The following is a 15,756-nucleotide window of genomic DNA, read 5'->3' as shown; positions in this document are numbered from 1 at the left end:
AATCCTACAAACGTCATTCCCAGTTTCAGAAACAGTCTCAGTAGCGTTTCTCATGTATTCATTCTTTTCTGTCTGTTCTTATAGCAGCATGTGAACTGATTTAATCCTGGTAATTCCATGTCACCCGGTGCGTTTGAGCTTGTATGGAATATCACATGTGCCAGGAAATATTACATATCACAGGATTTCTCTACTTTGGGTTTGTCCCCCAAATATTTTTGCTTGGCTCTCTATTGTGTGCTTGTCCCCCCACACTTATTCATTTAGAAAAAAAAAAAACATTTATTAAAAATGTTAAATGTTAAAATCAATAAAAGTCTACTTTGCACCTTGTTGCACCTAAAACAACATTTAATGGTTGTAAAAGGTTAGCAAAACCCCCAAATTAGTGTTGATTCACCCATGAATACATGTTGAAATGTTGTGTAGGAACTTTAAAAGTCACATTATCAATTATAATGTGTGCATTTTGTATTTTATAACAAATAATCACTGTCCCTACTACTGCTGCCATTACCATCATGCCAAATTTTAGATAAAAAAATAAAAAATTTCTGATCAAATATTTATGTATGTATGTAAAATTTTATTTATTTACTCATTTATTTCTTCTAGGACAAATATCTTATTTTTCAAGAATGAATCTAATCAAAAGTGCACACAATTGAATAATTAGCCATACTGGCCATATGTCAAAAGGACCTGTCATCAAATTATATTAATTAAAATCACTCCCTATTTTGGACGACCGTGCTCTCTCTTTACCAACCGAAACTCAAATTAAAATGAGCAAGACAGGACAAAAAAAAAAGAAAAAGAAAAGAAAGAAAAGTCAAAATGTTACTCTCGGGAGCAACGAGAGAGATAGCCGACATGAATGAGACACACACGTGTTTGAAATTTTTAAAACCCACAGAAATAGAATAACCGGCTAGAACGGAAGTCAACATGATTAAAGTACGTTGTGGGCGGGGCTTAATGGACCGGGGTTTGCGCGATTGGTCAGGTACGATCGGTCTAATAAATAATATCTATCTTTGTGCATTTTCTATTTAATTCAAGTCTATTAAACTCAGGCCGCGTATTTTGGTTGATATAATAACACATACATTCATGTATCAACAGGATATATTAAACATATATAGTATACTAATGCAGAAAAAAATGAACATTTAATATTAATACACAAGTAAAAGTCAATTTAAGACATTTATCTTCTTTTTATAATGAAATAAAACAATAATTGTAATATCAAAATGTATTTATGAAGAAGCACGTCGACAGCGTTGTCACGTGGTATCTGATACTTTTCTAAGCGCAGGCCAGATTTTTTTAAATGACATCATTGAAATTTCAGCAGCTGATATTCATTTATATGTTATATATGAATATTTGGAATTTATAACATTTAAACAATTACACTTTACAGTGTACAAATCTCCAAATAAGGCAAAAATCGTTTCGAAATCTGCCTGAGGTGAATATCGAAGCTCGGTTTAATGAGCGGCCGCGCGCCCTCTGGAGGAAGAGCAGTTTGTGGCTTAAAGGAAACGGTTATTAATAGACACATTTGATGCCCTAAATGTACTAGCGTCAGTAGACAGTTCACTGTTTAGAGATACAAGCAACAAGTGTGTGGGACAGTATGATCTTAGTGAGACCGGTGCTTAATGTTTTCATCGATGGAATCATATCAGAGGAGTATATCAGACGTGAAACACTGGAGGAGTTAAAAACTTTCGCACTTTGACTGAGGCGTTTGGAGTTTGAGAAACTCACCGACCTCTTTGTGTTGAAGGTAAGCGTGTGTTTATCCGACATCCTTTTAACTGACTGTGTTTGTTGTCATCAGAAGTGATATTTTTGTTACCAAATCTGAAGTTGGTTTAGTAAATGTATTCGCTTTTGTTTTTGCGAGATTTTCGTTTTGCGCGCTCATGTTCAGCGGTTGTCATGGCGATCAGATGTCGCTTTGCGTTTACAAACGATCACAGTTTTACAGACACACACCAACACAAATTCAGTTCCTTTGTGAAGAAACCGGTTTTTAAGGATTTTAAGTATTATTTGATAATTCTGAAGGGTTTTGTGTTTTTATGGCAGTAAGAATGTTTTTGTTTGTGTGTCACTGCATGTCTCTCTCTCTCTCTCTCTCTCTCTCTCTCTCTCTCTCTCTCTCTCTCTCTCTCTCTCTCTCTCTCTCTCTCTCTCTCTCTGTGTGTTGTGTGTTGTGTGTGTGTGTATGTATAACATTTGTAATGTTTTTGAAAGAAGTCTCTTATGCTCTTCAAGCCTGCATTTATTTGATCAAACTTACAGAAAATACAGTAATATTGTGAAATATTATTACAATTTAAAATAATGGTTTTCTGTTTAAATATACTTTAAAATATAATTTATTTATGTGATACAAAGCTGAATACTTTGTATATATTCATGTATATAATATATTTTTTTTAATTCACAAATATCAATTAATTTTCTTGTTACTCCATTTGTCCTGAATAAAATGTGCCTTTTTATAAAAGGCCAAAAATATGTTTTTAGCAACTTAAAGGGGTGGTGTAATGCCCTTTTCACAAGATGTAAAATAAGTCTCTGATGTCCCCAGAGTGTGTATGTGAAGTTTTAGCTCAAAATACCCCACAAATATTTGTATATAGCATGTTAAAGTTGTCACTTTTTGAGGGTGAACAAAAACACACAGTTTTGTGTCTGTTCCTTTAAATGCAAATGAGCTGCTGCTCCCGGCACAGGGGGCGGAGCTACAACAGCTTGCACTCACACAGACATGCACTGGAAATTTCAAAAACTTTTAGCCTTTTTTGTTCAAACCGAAGTCAGACAATGATGGAGAGACTATAGAAGAAGTGACAACATGTAGAAGCAACAGGACATTTCTGAACAGGTAATTGATGAATTTATGTAGCTTATGTGTAGTTGTCTTCTAGTCATTGATTAGCATATTCTGTCTTGATAATCTATAAGTCGTGTTCAGGGGGCGGGGTTTATGTAAATTCTAGGGTTGGTGATGTCACTAACCCGGGAGGAATATCGTGTAGTCTCTACCAGCCGTTTGTTGTAGTCCTTAAAAAGCGATTTCTGTAAAAGCAAATATCTCCCTTTGCTCTGAACTTTGAGCGTTGTAACTTTACAGATGTTGTTTATGCTCAAACAGCAACATTACACACTAACTAAAGTTAGAAAAGTCAAATCATAATCAACCACCCCTTTAATTGCCTCTCTGTTATGTCATTTCACTATTTTCTTGTCACATGACATCAGAATGACTTCCTGTATTTATATGACATCACACACTGAACATGTTTTGGCGGATAAAAGTTTTTCCAATTATGGTTAATAATTTTTAAACAGAATTGCTCTGTTGCTTATTTAATTTTTTAAAAACAACAAAAATAAAAGTTCCAAGTAACATTTTTTTCAAAACAGGTTTTCATTCATTCATTTCATTCAGTTTATACCACCTATTTTGATTGTGAAGATGATATCTTTCAAAATTACTTTTAATTTAGAAATTGAAAACATCTTCATCGTATTGAAGTGATGTTTTTCCCTTGCCAGTGTACAGCATTTTCAACTTCTTTATTGTGTTTAGGTCAAATAAAGAAAACAAAAAATTTGTATTCAAGCCATTGTCTGGATGAATTGAATAACTTAATAGATTTGGACAATGCAATGTCACATCAGTGACCTGCAGGTTAACAAACAAAAGTTCATACAAGTCAAAAATCATACAAGTGTATGATGTTCTTATAGCCAAGTAAACGTGTGTGTGTGTGTGTGTGTGTGTGTTTGGGTCAGTGGAATCGCAGGTTGAGTGTGTGAGGAAGTCAGATGTAAGGTGTGTCCTGCATACAGCAGGGTCAGGAAAAGGATGCTTACACACACACACACACACACACACACACACACACACACACACACACACACACACACACACACACACACACACTATTATGTGCCCATAGTGACTAAAGGAAAGGGCTGCTATTGTTGCTTGTGTGTGTGTGTGTTTGTGAGTGGGAGACGTTGGATTGAGATGCATTTGTCCAGTTCCACAGGAAATGAGCTGATATGAAGTGTGTCATTTCCTCCATTCATAACCGAACAGCTCGTGAATCATTACATGGATGGTGAAGTCGACCCTTTTATTTCTCGCTGACATTCAGAGAAGTGAGTCACAGGCAGGGAAAGTGAGCGCTGAGGGAGGCAGTGATGATGATGAGCTGTCAGGTGGGTGACTCACCTTACATTGTGGCGTTACTTATCCCGTAAATATCAGCGGAAGATTAACACGGGTGATCGTTTGAATGAGAGATTTGTAAAGTATGATGATGAAGTTTGTCACGCTAAGAGCATCTGTTCACGTCGAGCTGCGACTGTGTTTGAACTTGTAGAGACGCTGGAATACGACTGTTTTCTGCTTCCTTAGGGCTTACATTACACACCACACACACACACACACACACACACACACACACACACACACACAATGATGCAACATCCAGGATGTAAGGATGAAGGAAAGCATGCATGATAATACAAATCTGTTTCCTGTAGTAAAGGTTCATGGATTTAAATTAATCTTCTTCCCCAGAGGACACTGTCCATTCTGTCAGTGTTTTGTGTTGACCGACAGTAGTGGCCAAAAGGGATGTCCGGCCTACGAAAATGCACATATTAACCCTTTATTCAAATATTATTCAAAATGCGTTAAAGATTTTGTTAGCATATTCTGTAGTTGTGCTTGGAATCGGTTGTTTTATTTGTGATAATAACTCAAAGAACATGGCATGGCAAACTGTGCCGACATCATTTTTGGCCTGGAGGATGTCATACAAAGAAATAATGAACACGTGCAAAAACAAGAGAGAACCAATGAAATATTAATAACTCATTGTGTTGTAGTTCATTTGTGCTTTTTTCCTGTGAGCTTTTTGGTTTTCTGTTTTTTTTTTGTTTTTTTTTTGCATAGTAAAATAAAACCTGTAGCTGTTAAATAAATAAATAAATACCTAAACCAAATTTAGTGTTTTGTTTAAAATATTTAAAAAATATAAAAATAGTTTTCCTCATATTTTGATGTTTTAATCGAACATAAAGCAAAACTAAAAACAAATATCCCCCTTTTGGCCACTAACTGTATGCTTTTCATATCAGTTTCATATAAATGCTATAAAATTGTGCAACTATATATATATATATATACACACACACACACTACCGTTCAAAAGTTCTTCTGCTCACCCAGGCTGCATTTATTTGATTAAAAATACAAACAAAATCAGTAATATTGTGAAATATTATTCCAATTTAAAACAGCTGTTTTCTATGTGAATATACAGTAAAGTGAAATTTACTCCTGTGATCAAAGCTGAATTTTCAGCATCATTACTCCAGTCTTCAGTGTCACATGATCCTTCAGAAATCATTCTAATATGATGATTTGATGCTCAAGAAACATTTATGATTATTATCAATATTGAAAACAGTTAGCCTATATTTACATTTTTATTTCATGATGCTATGATGAATAGAAAGTTCAAAAGAACAGCATTTATCTGAAATCTAAAGCTTTTGTATCATTAAACACTACCGTTCAAAAGTTTGGGGTCAGTAAGAATTTTAATTGTATTTTTGGGGGAAAGAAATAAAATAAAATAAATCAATACTTTTATTCATCAAGGATGAGTTAAACTGATCAAAAGTTACAGTACAGACATTTATAATGTTAGAAAATATTCTATTTTAAATAAATGCTGTTCTTTTGAACTTTCTATTCATCAAAGAATTTTGAAAACACAACTGTACACAACTGTTTTCAACATTGATAATAATAATGAATGTTTCTTGAGCATCAAATCATCATATCAGAATGATTTCTGAAGGATCATGTGACACTGAAGACTGGAGTAATGATGCTGAAAAATCAGCTTTGATCACAGGAATAAATTACAGTTTAAAATATATTAAAATAGAAAACAGTCATTATAATTGTCATAATATTTCACAATATTACTGTTTTTTTGTATTGTTTTTTATCAAATAAATGCAGCCTTGGTGAGCAGAAGATACTTCTTTTAAAAACTTAAAAAAAAAAATCTTACTGACCCCAAACTTTTGAATGGTAGTGTATGTGTGTGTGTGTGTGTGTGTGTGTGTGTGTGTATATATGTTTGGAACAGCATGTCCAAGGTAAAATATAACGGTTTAGTTCACTTTTTTCCCCTTATGCAATATAAACAAAAGTGTTTTGTTCACCCTAACCAATTGTCTGCGAACAACATTTAAAGGTGAAGTGGAACAGCTCTAGTGCCGTTCGCTTCCTCTTTTCCTGCGTGAACATGAACAAGCCGTCTCTTTGTGTCTCTTTCTCTCAGGATGGCTCTGGCGTGATGTTTGCTGGCTGTTATGCTGATGTATTCAGTACGGACACACTGATGGAGTAAGTCTTCACGTTGTGCATTTCATTAACACTCACATCAATATTCATCATGTTTAAAAGCCCTAAAGACAGTCCTTGATGTTCTGTGCTTTAAGAGAAGCGTTCAGACGCCTATAAATCAGCCAATATTTGGCCATATTAACAATATCAGCATTGGCGGATTGAAACAAATGTTGGTATCAGGCTCTGCATCCATAAAAACTGAAATTACACTGGCTACCAGTATTCTCAATGTTAATATTCAGACCTTTTACTGAGATGCCAAATTAAGCTCAAATTGATTGACGCGATATTAATGAGCAGTGGTGATGATAATTCTGTTTAACAGGCAGTGATAATGTCATTTAGCTGAAACGCACTTCTTTAGGACATTGTTGGACATCTTAAAGTCATGTTAAAGCCCATCACATCTTCTGGCGTCTCTCTGTGAGGCAGTGTTTTGTGAGTTGAAGCTAGTTAAGGCTAAAAATAGTGTCTTTGGCTCCTCCCACCTCATTCATCAATGTCCCTCCCACTGCGGCCCATATGTAGATTTATTGAAGGTGGGTGTGGCCAAAAGGTGGAGCCGTTTTAAACCTTTAAGTACAATTGAATCACGAGAAACAAGTTAAAAGTAGGTGAAATAATACAGAGTTGTCAGACATCCTCATTTGACGTACAGTTTTAGTCACAGCGAAGTACGCATTTTTCGGACACAGGGGAGATGTGACTTTATTAAAACTATCTGACGTCTCATCTGTGCTGGTTTTGGTTCTGTTAGTGCGTATGTGAGCTGTCCTCAGAGACAGATAGACTTGACAAACCACCATCAGCATCAATAATCTGTGATTTAAAAACATCCTCGTCGCTTGCTCGCCCGGTGTGTGCGAGAAAGAGAGCAGAAGACACTAGAGGGCAATGTTTCTTCTCCACATTTGAGAGCTGAGTTCTGGGGGGATTTTTAACCATAAAGGTAATTTAATCATAAAATGACTATTGTTTTGCATTAATAAGTGCAGTAACGAATAATATTACAGTCTAGTTACACAGATTAGGCCTTTTAAGTAGCTTTAATAAACGTGCCTTAGAAAAAACAAAAAACATTACTGGTGTGCATCTTGAGACAAAAGAATGGCACTGACCTATTTTAAGATATCTTAGTGCAATTTGCTTTCTGTTAAAACAGCTCAAATTTGCATTTTAGTCTGGGATTAGGCTTAAGCCTTGTCTGTGAAACAAGGGGAGTAAATGTTTATTTCATGGGAAAATGCACATTTGTAAATTGGATAATATTTAGAGCTTTGAAGCGCTGGAATTAGTGTGAATCACTTGAAAGTCCTTAAAAAATGCTTGAATTTCTCTTTCAAAAGGTTGTACCAACCCTGAAATGAATAGTGTAAAAACATTAGACTATTTCTGCCATAACAATACCATGGTTACAGTTAGCGGTGCCACGTTAAATCCATCATGAATGTTGGTGATTTGTGGACTGAAAAGCCTTCAATAATTTGTTTGTTCTTGGCACAATGTTTCTCCTGGTTTCGGCTTTGTTTTGCATTGTTCAGGTCCATTTTGAAAGAAAATATCAGGGATATCTTTTTAGTACAATAAACTATTTGTTTTTTCTCTGTTTTATCTTAAGTATAGGCCTATTTTCTAGTTTACACTACCGTTCAAAAGGTTGGGGTTGGTATGATTTTTAAAATGTTTCTGAAAGAAGTCTCTTCTACTCATCAAGGCTGCATTTATTTGATCAAAAATACTGTAAAAACAGTAATATTGTGAAATATGATTACAATTTAAAAATAAGTTTTCTATTGTAATATATTGAAAAATGTAATATATTCCTGTGATCAAAGATGAATTGTTACAATACCATGGTTACAATTAGCGTTGCTAGTAGTTGCTACATTAAATCCGTTGTGAATGTTGGTGATTTGTGGACTGAAAAGCCTTCTTGTTCGTTCATGGCACAATGTTTCTCCTGTTCGATCTGATATGGTTTACAACAGAGAATTCTGCACGGAATTTGAATGCTTCTCACTAGATCTCGCAGCGATGATATTAATACTGTGGCGAACTCACACGCTTTCTCACTTGATCTCCCAGCGCGGTGTAGTAACGGTGTTGCATGATCGGCCCGATTTTGCACTACACTGTCTAATATTGGTTTGAATTAATAAACTGTGTGATCTGGTGACTGTCGGCATTGGTCTGCATCTGTCGGTGCAGTGTGAATTCGCATTAACCATTTTATATGCAATTCAAATACATTAATCTGAAATTTAAATGTTTTTGGAGTGTACTTTGAAATAATACTTTTTTATGTAACACAATTTTATGATATAAGGTTTAGAATTCTAAAAATAGTGGTGAAACTTACCTAAACATTCACCACATCTCTTATTGGATGGACAAACATATAGTCCCTCACCAGTGTCAGTGTTATGGCCCTTGCACACTGAGTCCAAAATTCGCATCCGAAATTTTCGCACGTTAAAAAATAAATATGACCTCACATTATGTCAATCATGCTTGCACACTGCCTCCGAAACTTTCGTCCATCATAAAACAATTCGGATCAGGTTCGATTTTCTGCGTTTTTCGCATCCGTAACAAGCATTTGAATGGTGTTTTGACCATTCAGAGCCACCGAATACGAAAAAACGCATGTGAAAATTTTGGACTCAGTGTTCAAGGACCTTGAGTCCGAAATTTTCATATGCTTTTTTTTCGTATCCGTCATTCTGAATTGTCAAAACACCATTCAAATGCTTGTTACGGATGCGAAAAATGCAGAAAATTGAACCCGATCAGAATTTTTTTATGACGGACGAAAGTTTCGGAGGCAGTGTGTAAGCGTGATTGACATAATGTGAGGTCATATTTATTTTTTAACGCGCGATTTATTATTTTTATTAATTTCGGACTCATTGTCACACAGGTTATGGATTAATAACTTCTTTTAATGAATCCGTTTGAAATCGAATTAATGCTAGATTTTTTGCTATAAATTGCAGACACAGCATCAGAGGACCAATTCCTCTCAGTGATTTTCGCTTTATTTCCAGATTCAATCATAAGCTCGCACTTACACGCATGCGCACTCTTCAAAAACGCCGCTTTAAATCTCTTGAGAGGCGTAAATGACATCTGTATATAAGATATTATTATAATATGAAAGATATAGATTTTACCGAATGTCAGCTTGCTTGTTTTTCTCAAGATAAGGATTTATTAAGCCCACATCTCATGCAAACAAGAAATGATGCTTCTAATAACAGGGCGAGAGCTGTCGTTCCAACCACACAACTTTGAGATGCTGTTTGCGAATGTTCGCTGGAACAATGGTTTTAGGAAACACTGACTCGTTGATCTACACTGATGACGACGGAACTTGTGAGTCTAGTTGGCTGGATGCTCAGACAAGCATAGTATCAAATGAAATATCATTTTCATCATGCGCTGAGTTGAATGTTTGATATTAGAGTGTCAGGAAACACATGATTAGAGCAGTGTAAAAAATATGACTTATCACAGCTGTGACCTGAAGCTGTATTGATTGGAGAAGTCAGGTTATGACGCATACTCGCTATTTTTGATGTTTCTCACAAAGGCAGCGGATATCATGATCATCATCTCCATTGTTGTCACTAGCATGTTTTTTTTTTCAACCCTAGATGTATGATATGCTTAGAGCCCTTGTTCGTGATGTTCACATATACCCGTTTTGTGTGCTAATGCACACTGGAAAGCATGAATCCAAATCTTCACCAAACCCACCAAATATTCACAATATTGTGAAATATTTGTACAATTTTTTTTTTCTATCATCACCCTTTTTCATGCAGTTTTAAAGAAAATGGGACAGATTTTTTTTAAGTCATATGTTGGGAGTGAAATGAGGCTGAGTACTGTAAATAATAAAACTATCTGTTCAAATGACCTAACATTTTTTTTTTAATAATGACACTATTAACAAAAAACATATCCAAACATTTATGTTTAATACATGTAATGTAAGATTCTTGCAATTAAAACCATGCAGACTTAAAAGTCCAAAATGCTTTGCTGTAAGAAACGAGAAGTGTGGGTGTGTTTGATTGCGTTTGCTTTGATAGCTCATGGTTGATTTGGCTCCCATGACATTCTGTTACATCCATTCCCTCCATGTTCAGCTTCTAGCAGGAGAGAAAAACCGCAGACGGCAGCATAAGCAGGATTCTGGACCAAGTTACATGCTAGGACACAATTAATTCTCACTGAGAGCGGCGGACACAGTCCTGTAAATCTGCCATGAATGTGCAATATATATCGGAGATCTGCACTCCGTTTTGCTTGCAGCAGGCAAAAATGTGCCAGGCTGATGCTAGCCTTCGTCCTTTTTCAAATCTTTTTTTATTGTGTATTTTACTTGGTATATTAATTCTCTTTTAATATCTGGCCAGCATATTAAAAGAGGAAAACAGTGAATGTAGTGAAGCAAACAAAAGACAAGCAATGCTCTCCCACTCTCTGCCTGTATTGATTTTGTGAACTCCACTCTCTGAAGTGCAGCCCGAGCTGCTGTCTTTATCAAAGGATGATACACACACACACACACACACACACACACGCACACACACACACACACACACACACACACACACACACACACACACACACACACACACACACACACACACACACACACACACACACACACACAAATGGATATGAAATCACTGATTCTAGCTGGTGTTGCCTTCTCACTCTGATACCTTTTTCATTTTTAGTCATTAATTTTTTCCCCTCCTCTGCTCTAGATGATATTTATTCTTTCAGAGCGCTCGGCACGCATTTGAGAGAGAGAGGGAGCGAGAGAGAGAGGGAGGTGAGAGGGAGAGATGCAGGATGGTGATGATGTTGCCGCAGCACTGATGATGCTCTGGGGAGAATGCTGAAAGACACACTAAACTCACACGCGCCTGTCTCTGGGAGAGACCCTGCGCCCGCAGCGCTGCTCTTAAAGGAAGTTATAAGCATTGCTATTTTCAGTGTGAGAGCGAGCGAGGCTCAGGCGGGCACGCGACTGCTGCTGCTCCCCGTTCGCCGATGTTCAGTGGGGAATTGTGGGGATGTGAGAGGAAAGGAGAATGAGTGAATGAATTACTCAAGTAAACAACAGCTCGTGGAAGAACATCAGGACGCGGACGCGCACGCATGCAAGGGACAGAATGGCAAGTTTCGGGAAACTTACGGATTACTTTAACCGTCGGCGTTCCAGAGATGAGCTCATGACTCGGAGGGATGCCCGTCGCAGCGGCAGTTACTGTTGCACGGTCGCCGAGGCCAGGTACTCCTAAAACTGCGGGATTTGAGAGTGTGCGTTCTAGGAATTTTGGGTGTGTGTCCTGCCTGAGATTTCCAGACTTTTATTTTGAAAACAGCTGGTAATTTTGTTAATAATAATAATAATAATGCTGACATGTGAATTTCATGTGGCATTGCCTTTAAAAGAGATGAGCAAATTGATAAATCACCTGTAAATATAGCGGATAAAATCTTTAATGATGTTTTTGTATATTTTGGTTAACAGTACTTGATGGGTGTAGTGGTTCCTGGAGTGGTTCGAGTGCAGTCAGTTCACCTGGACGTCTGGTCAGTGGGAGGAGGACAGAACAGGGCGGGTTGAGAGAAATGAGCAGCCAATGAAATAAGAGAATCTAGAACAGACGGGGAACTGTGATTGGCAGGGATTGAACTGAATCATCAGGATGTTTTATTCATGAACCTTTGAAAAGGTGTGCTTATACATCAAATCTCTGAATACAGTGACTTTATTGCTCAGGTGTTTTATTCTAGCTCAGGTTATGTTGCATTTGAGTTGAATCTGATTTATTTTAAATCAGAGAATTAAAACAATGAGTCAGTCAAGAGTATAGATTAGAACTATAAAACGAATGTGCAGCAGCTCAGATAATCTCTGTGTCTTGGCAAATTTGAGCACAGTTTGAGACATTGTTGATCTCTTAAGAAACTCTAGGAAGATGTGAGATTACAGGTCTTTTTCTCAGGAGAAACCTCTGAGAAGCAGGAGACATCTTTTACTCACTCTCATGTAATTTCAAATCTAACGATTTTCTGATTTTGAACACATAACGAGTCATTCTGGATGCACTAATCGGTTCTTGTTCTATAGAATGAAAGCGTATATGGGGCTGGGGATTTTCAGTCAGTTTTATTTATATACTATTTACTTTTATATATTTTCAGTTAGTAGTTTTGTTATATGCTTTTAAATGTGTTATTAGGTTTTTTATATTTCTGATTAGCTTTATTTTTAAGTTTGTCATTTTTAGTTCTTCAACTTCAACTTAGTTATTATATTATTACGTTTTTATCTAATATTTATATTTTATTTTATTTAAGCTCTATTTCAATTTGACAAACAGTTTTTTAAATAGTTTTTTTAACAATAACAACCTTAGCTATGTTTCCATTCAAAGTTGCAAATTTAACTTTATGCTCAAAATTGGAATATTGCATAAAAAATTTGTGGATAAAGCAGCGTTTCCATCCAGTGTGTTCAAGAGAATCGTCACTTCCTGGGAAATTGCCACAAAATATCTATAATAAAAATGGAAGTCGCTGCAATCGGTGAAGCCGCTGTGGCTCTTTATTCCTCCATCATAAATGACTTGCGTCTCAGAGCGCACAGGCGAAACGTAATAAACGCTGTCATGATCTCTTGCGTTCGGATGCTGGTGTTTGGGAACACAATCATGCGAGACGCTTCCGAGAGGGAATTAAACCAAATCATTCTGATGGCTCTGGCACTTCAGAACGACCAAACCAACATCTGAGATGCTGTGCGCTGATTGGATAACTGAACTAATCAGCGGACCAATCAGTTTTTTGTTGCGCGTCAAGGGATTTATTCGTTTTTTTTTTCTTAGTTTTTGCGCATGTCTTTTTAATCGGATAAAAAAAATGTATCCGCCTCAATTGAAATGCATGATTTCTAAAAATGCGGATCTTGGCGTGTCAGCTAGTTTTTTTTTTTTTATGCAGTATCCCAAAATGCGTATAAAAATAGGTGGATGGAAACAGTTCAATCATTGTAAAGTCTGTACTTCTGTAAGAACATATTTCTGAGTAAAACATGGTATTAAATTGTAGGTCAGGGCTTGGTTTTATCCACTGAACTGATTAAAGCCAGGTGTTTGCTGGGGTTGGAAATGTTTTTATGTCAGAGGCAGAGCAAGTTATCAAGTTTTGATAAAAGATTACGAAGAATTTTTTTGAAGGAAAAGTGGAATAAGACCAGGAACATGTATTTAAAAAAAGTCAGTGGTCTCTTAAGATTTCATGTTGTTCTGCTCTAGTTCTTGAATCTAATTTTTATTGCAGGCCTCCAAAACTTATTAGTGAATATTAATAAACTAAATTCTCTTTATTACCCTAAATTTAATTTGTCCACAATGTGATCTAGATTATCTTTATACATTTTATGAAATAATTTGTCACATTGGTCTTAATTAAAGGGGTTTTTGTAACAAACCTTATGATAATATTTTGCTTTGCCATTGCTTTATAAAATAAATAGTTTATCTGGGAAAGATTAATGATGGGAAAACCATATGTAGCCTTTAATATTTGATCAGTAGTGGAAGTTTATTTATTGGCATAGACCTTGATTAAATGCTCTGCAGCTGCTCTTCACATCTGTGCTTCAGCTTTCCTTCTTTTCTCTGTTTCTGTAGTTTTTGGGATGTTTTGTTGTGTGATTTATTGTATGTTGTTTTTATAAAATGCAGAACATATTTTTTGCGCTGTTGCTTTGATTTACTTGGGTGTTTTGGATCGTACGCTCGTTGCATAACCCAGCGCCTGTTCAGATCACAGACAGACGCCGTCACATTCTGCTGTAGAATTTCCTGAAGCCGTTTGGAATTCACTGGTCCGTCGTTGCCAGACATTCACACATGAATGCGGCCAAATCTCCACACGCTGCTACACTCCATTCTGCATGCTTGAAGAGTAATGTTTTCAACATTACTATAACCTTTCAGATAGACCGATACAGACTAGTTCATCTAATGCATGCAAACTTTACATGCTAATTAAAACAACATGTTTAAGCTGTTTGAGATCATTTTGCAAAATTTTAGTCCATACATTTGATATGGTTGTACTAATTATTAAACCATAACAATAAATAAATCTTTACTTCTTTATACCCTCAGAAGAAAATCACGTTAAACATAAAAAATAAAATACACAACCACACACTTGCATAGTGCAGTTATACAGTGTAAAACATTATACAATGCAAAACATTGATTGTTCGTTCTTTTATTGTGGAGATTCTTTCAGAAAATCATGTATTTTAATGAATCGCACTGTGATTGATTATTGATCTGTTGGTTATGATTGCTTGTTTGTATTCCAGGTTGTTGGAGCGACGGCTGCAAAGGCCTCTGTTGGCCAAATCCAGAACATTACCCAGCATCCCCCAGTCTCCTGCTGCCATCCGTGCGCAGCAATCTGAGAACGTTTGTGAACGACAACACCGCCCACGTGTTCCTTCCAGCCCCGGTGGTCTCGAAGCATGTACGCTGCCCCCTGCAGGTATTGCGTGTGTGTTTGTGTTTATTTATGTTTATTTGAACCGCACACCCATGTTATCAAAACATATTTTATTAGACTCTCGGTTTTGATGATTCTGCTGTGAACTACATGAAAAGATGTTCCGTAGGGTGACAACCCAAAAAAAACCTGAATCTCATGAAAACATGTCCAGCTCATATTTCACCTCGAAATCAAAAGGAGAAATTATATATTTATATTGCATGAAGGAAAATATTTGTTCAATATTTTTAACTTTTTAAGCAGTTTCGTTTTTAATAATTTTAATAATTCTTGTGTTGATTTTGTTTTAATTATAATCTGCATATTAAAAGTACACTATATAACATATGGCCCTCCAGTTATTAAAAAACAATAATGCATAGATTTTTCTAAGGAACTTTGTTTTGGTTGTGCTTGACTGCGGATGAATATGGTTTGTAGCACCGGTGTTTAGATGGAAAGGATCTCAAGCTGACTATAGCTGAAGACGTTATTGTAGTTTACACATTAATGGACAGTATTTCCTTGGTAATAAATTCCAGCGCAGCTCTAAAGCAACCAACAAAATGACCTTTCTCAATCGATAATGCTTTACAATGAACTCTGTTAGAGAGCCACATATGACAATTGATCTGTTCAATAAAATACCTTACTGAGTGATAAACACGTTTACAACATTTCTAATCTCTCTCCATCTC

The 15,756-nt window shown here is 36.2% G+C and overlaps 1 protein-coding gene and 1 gene segment (V, D, J or C); both read left to right on the top strand.

The window, feature by feature from the left end:
• The window catches only part of LOC308682903 (Ig kappa chain V region 4135-like), a 1,009,768-nt gene that overhangs the window by 548,413 nt on the left and 445,599 nt on the right, over positions 1 to 15,756 (top strand).
• Positions 1,573 to 15,756, top strand: part of ankfn1b (ankyrin repeat and fibronectin type III domain containing 1b) — an 80,815-nt gene continuing 66,631 nt past the window's right edge. The window contains exons 1-3 of one of the 2 annotated variants that reach the window (XM_081352471.1): positions 1,573 to 1,798; positions 6,402 to 6,466; positions 14,880 to 15,058. In XM_081352471.1, coding sequence (XP_081208597.1) covers positions 6,417 to 6,466; positions 14,880 to 15,058 — 229 coding nt within the window. In that variant the 5' untranslated portion in view covers positions 1,573 to 1,798; positions 6,402 to 6,416. Of the gene's footprint in view, positions 1,799 to 6,401; positions 6,467 to 12,126; positions 12,229 to 14,879; positions 15,059 to 15,756 lie in introns of those variants that run through there. The other variant, XM_081352472.1, reaches the window with a different exon arrangement.

Source organism: Scardinius erythrophthalmus (assembly GCF_964197995.2).
Source record: "Scardinius erythrophthalmus genome assembly, chromosome: 22".
Classification (NCBI taxonomy): domain Eukaryota; kingdom Metazoa; phylum Chordata; class Actinopteri; order Cypriniformes; family Leuciscidae; genus Scardinius; species Scardinius erythrophthalmus.
The sequence above is the reverse complement of the archived record's forward strand: the minus strand, read 5'-3'. Positions and strand labels throughout refer to the sequence as shown.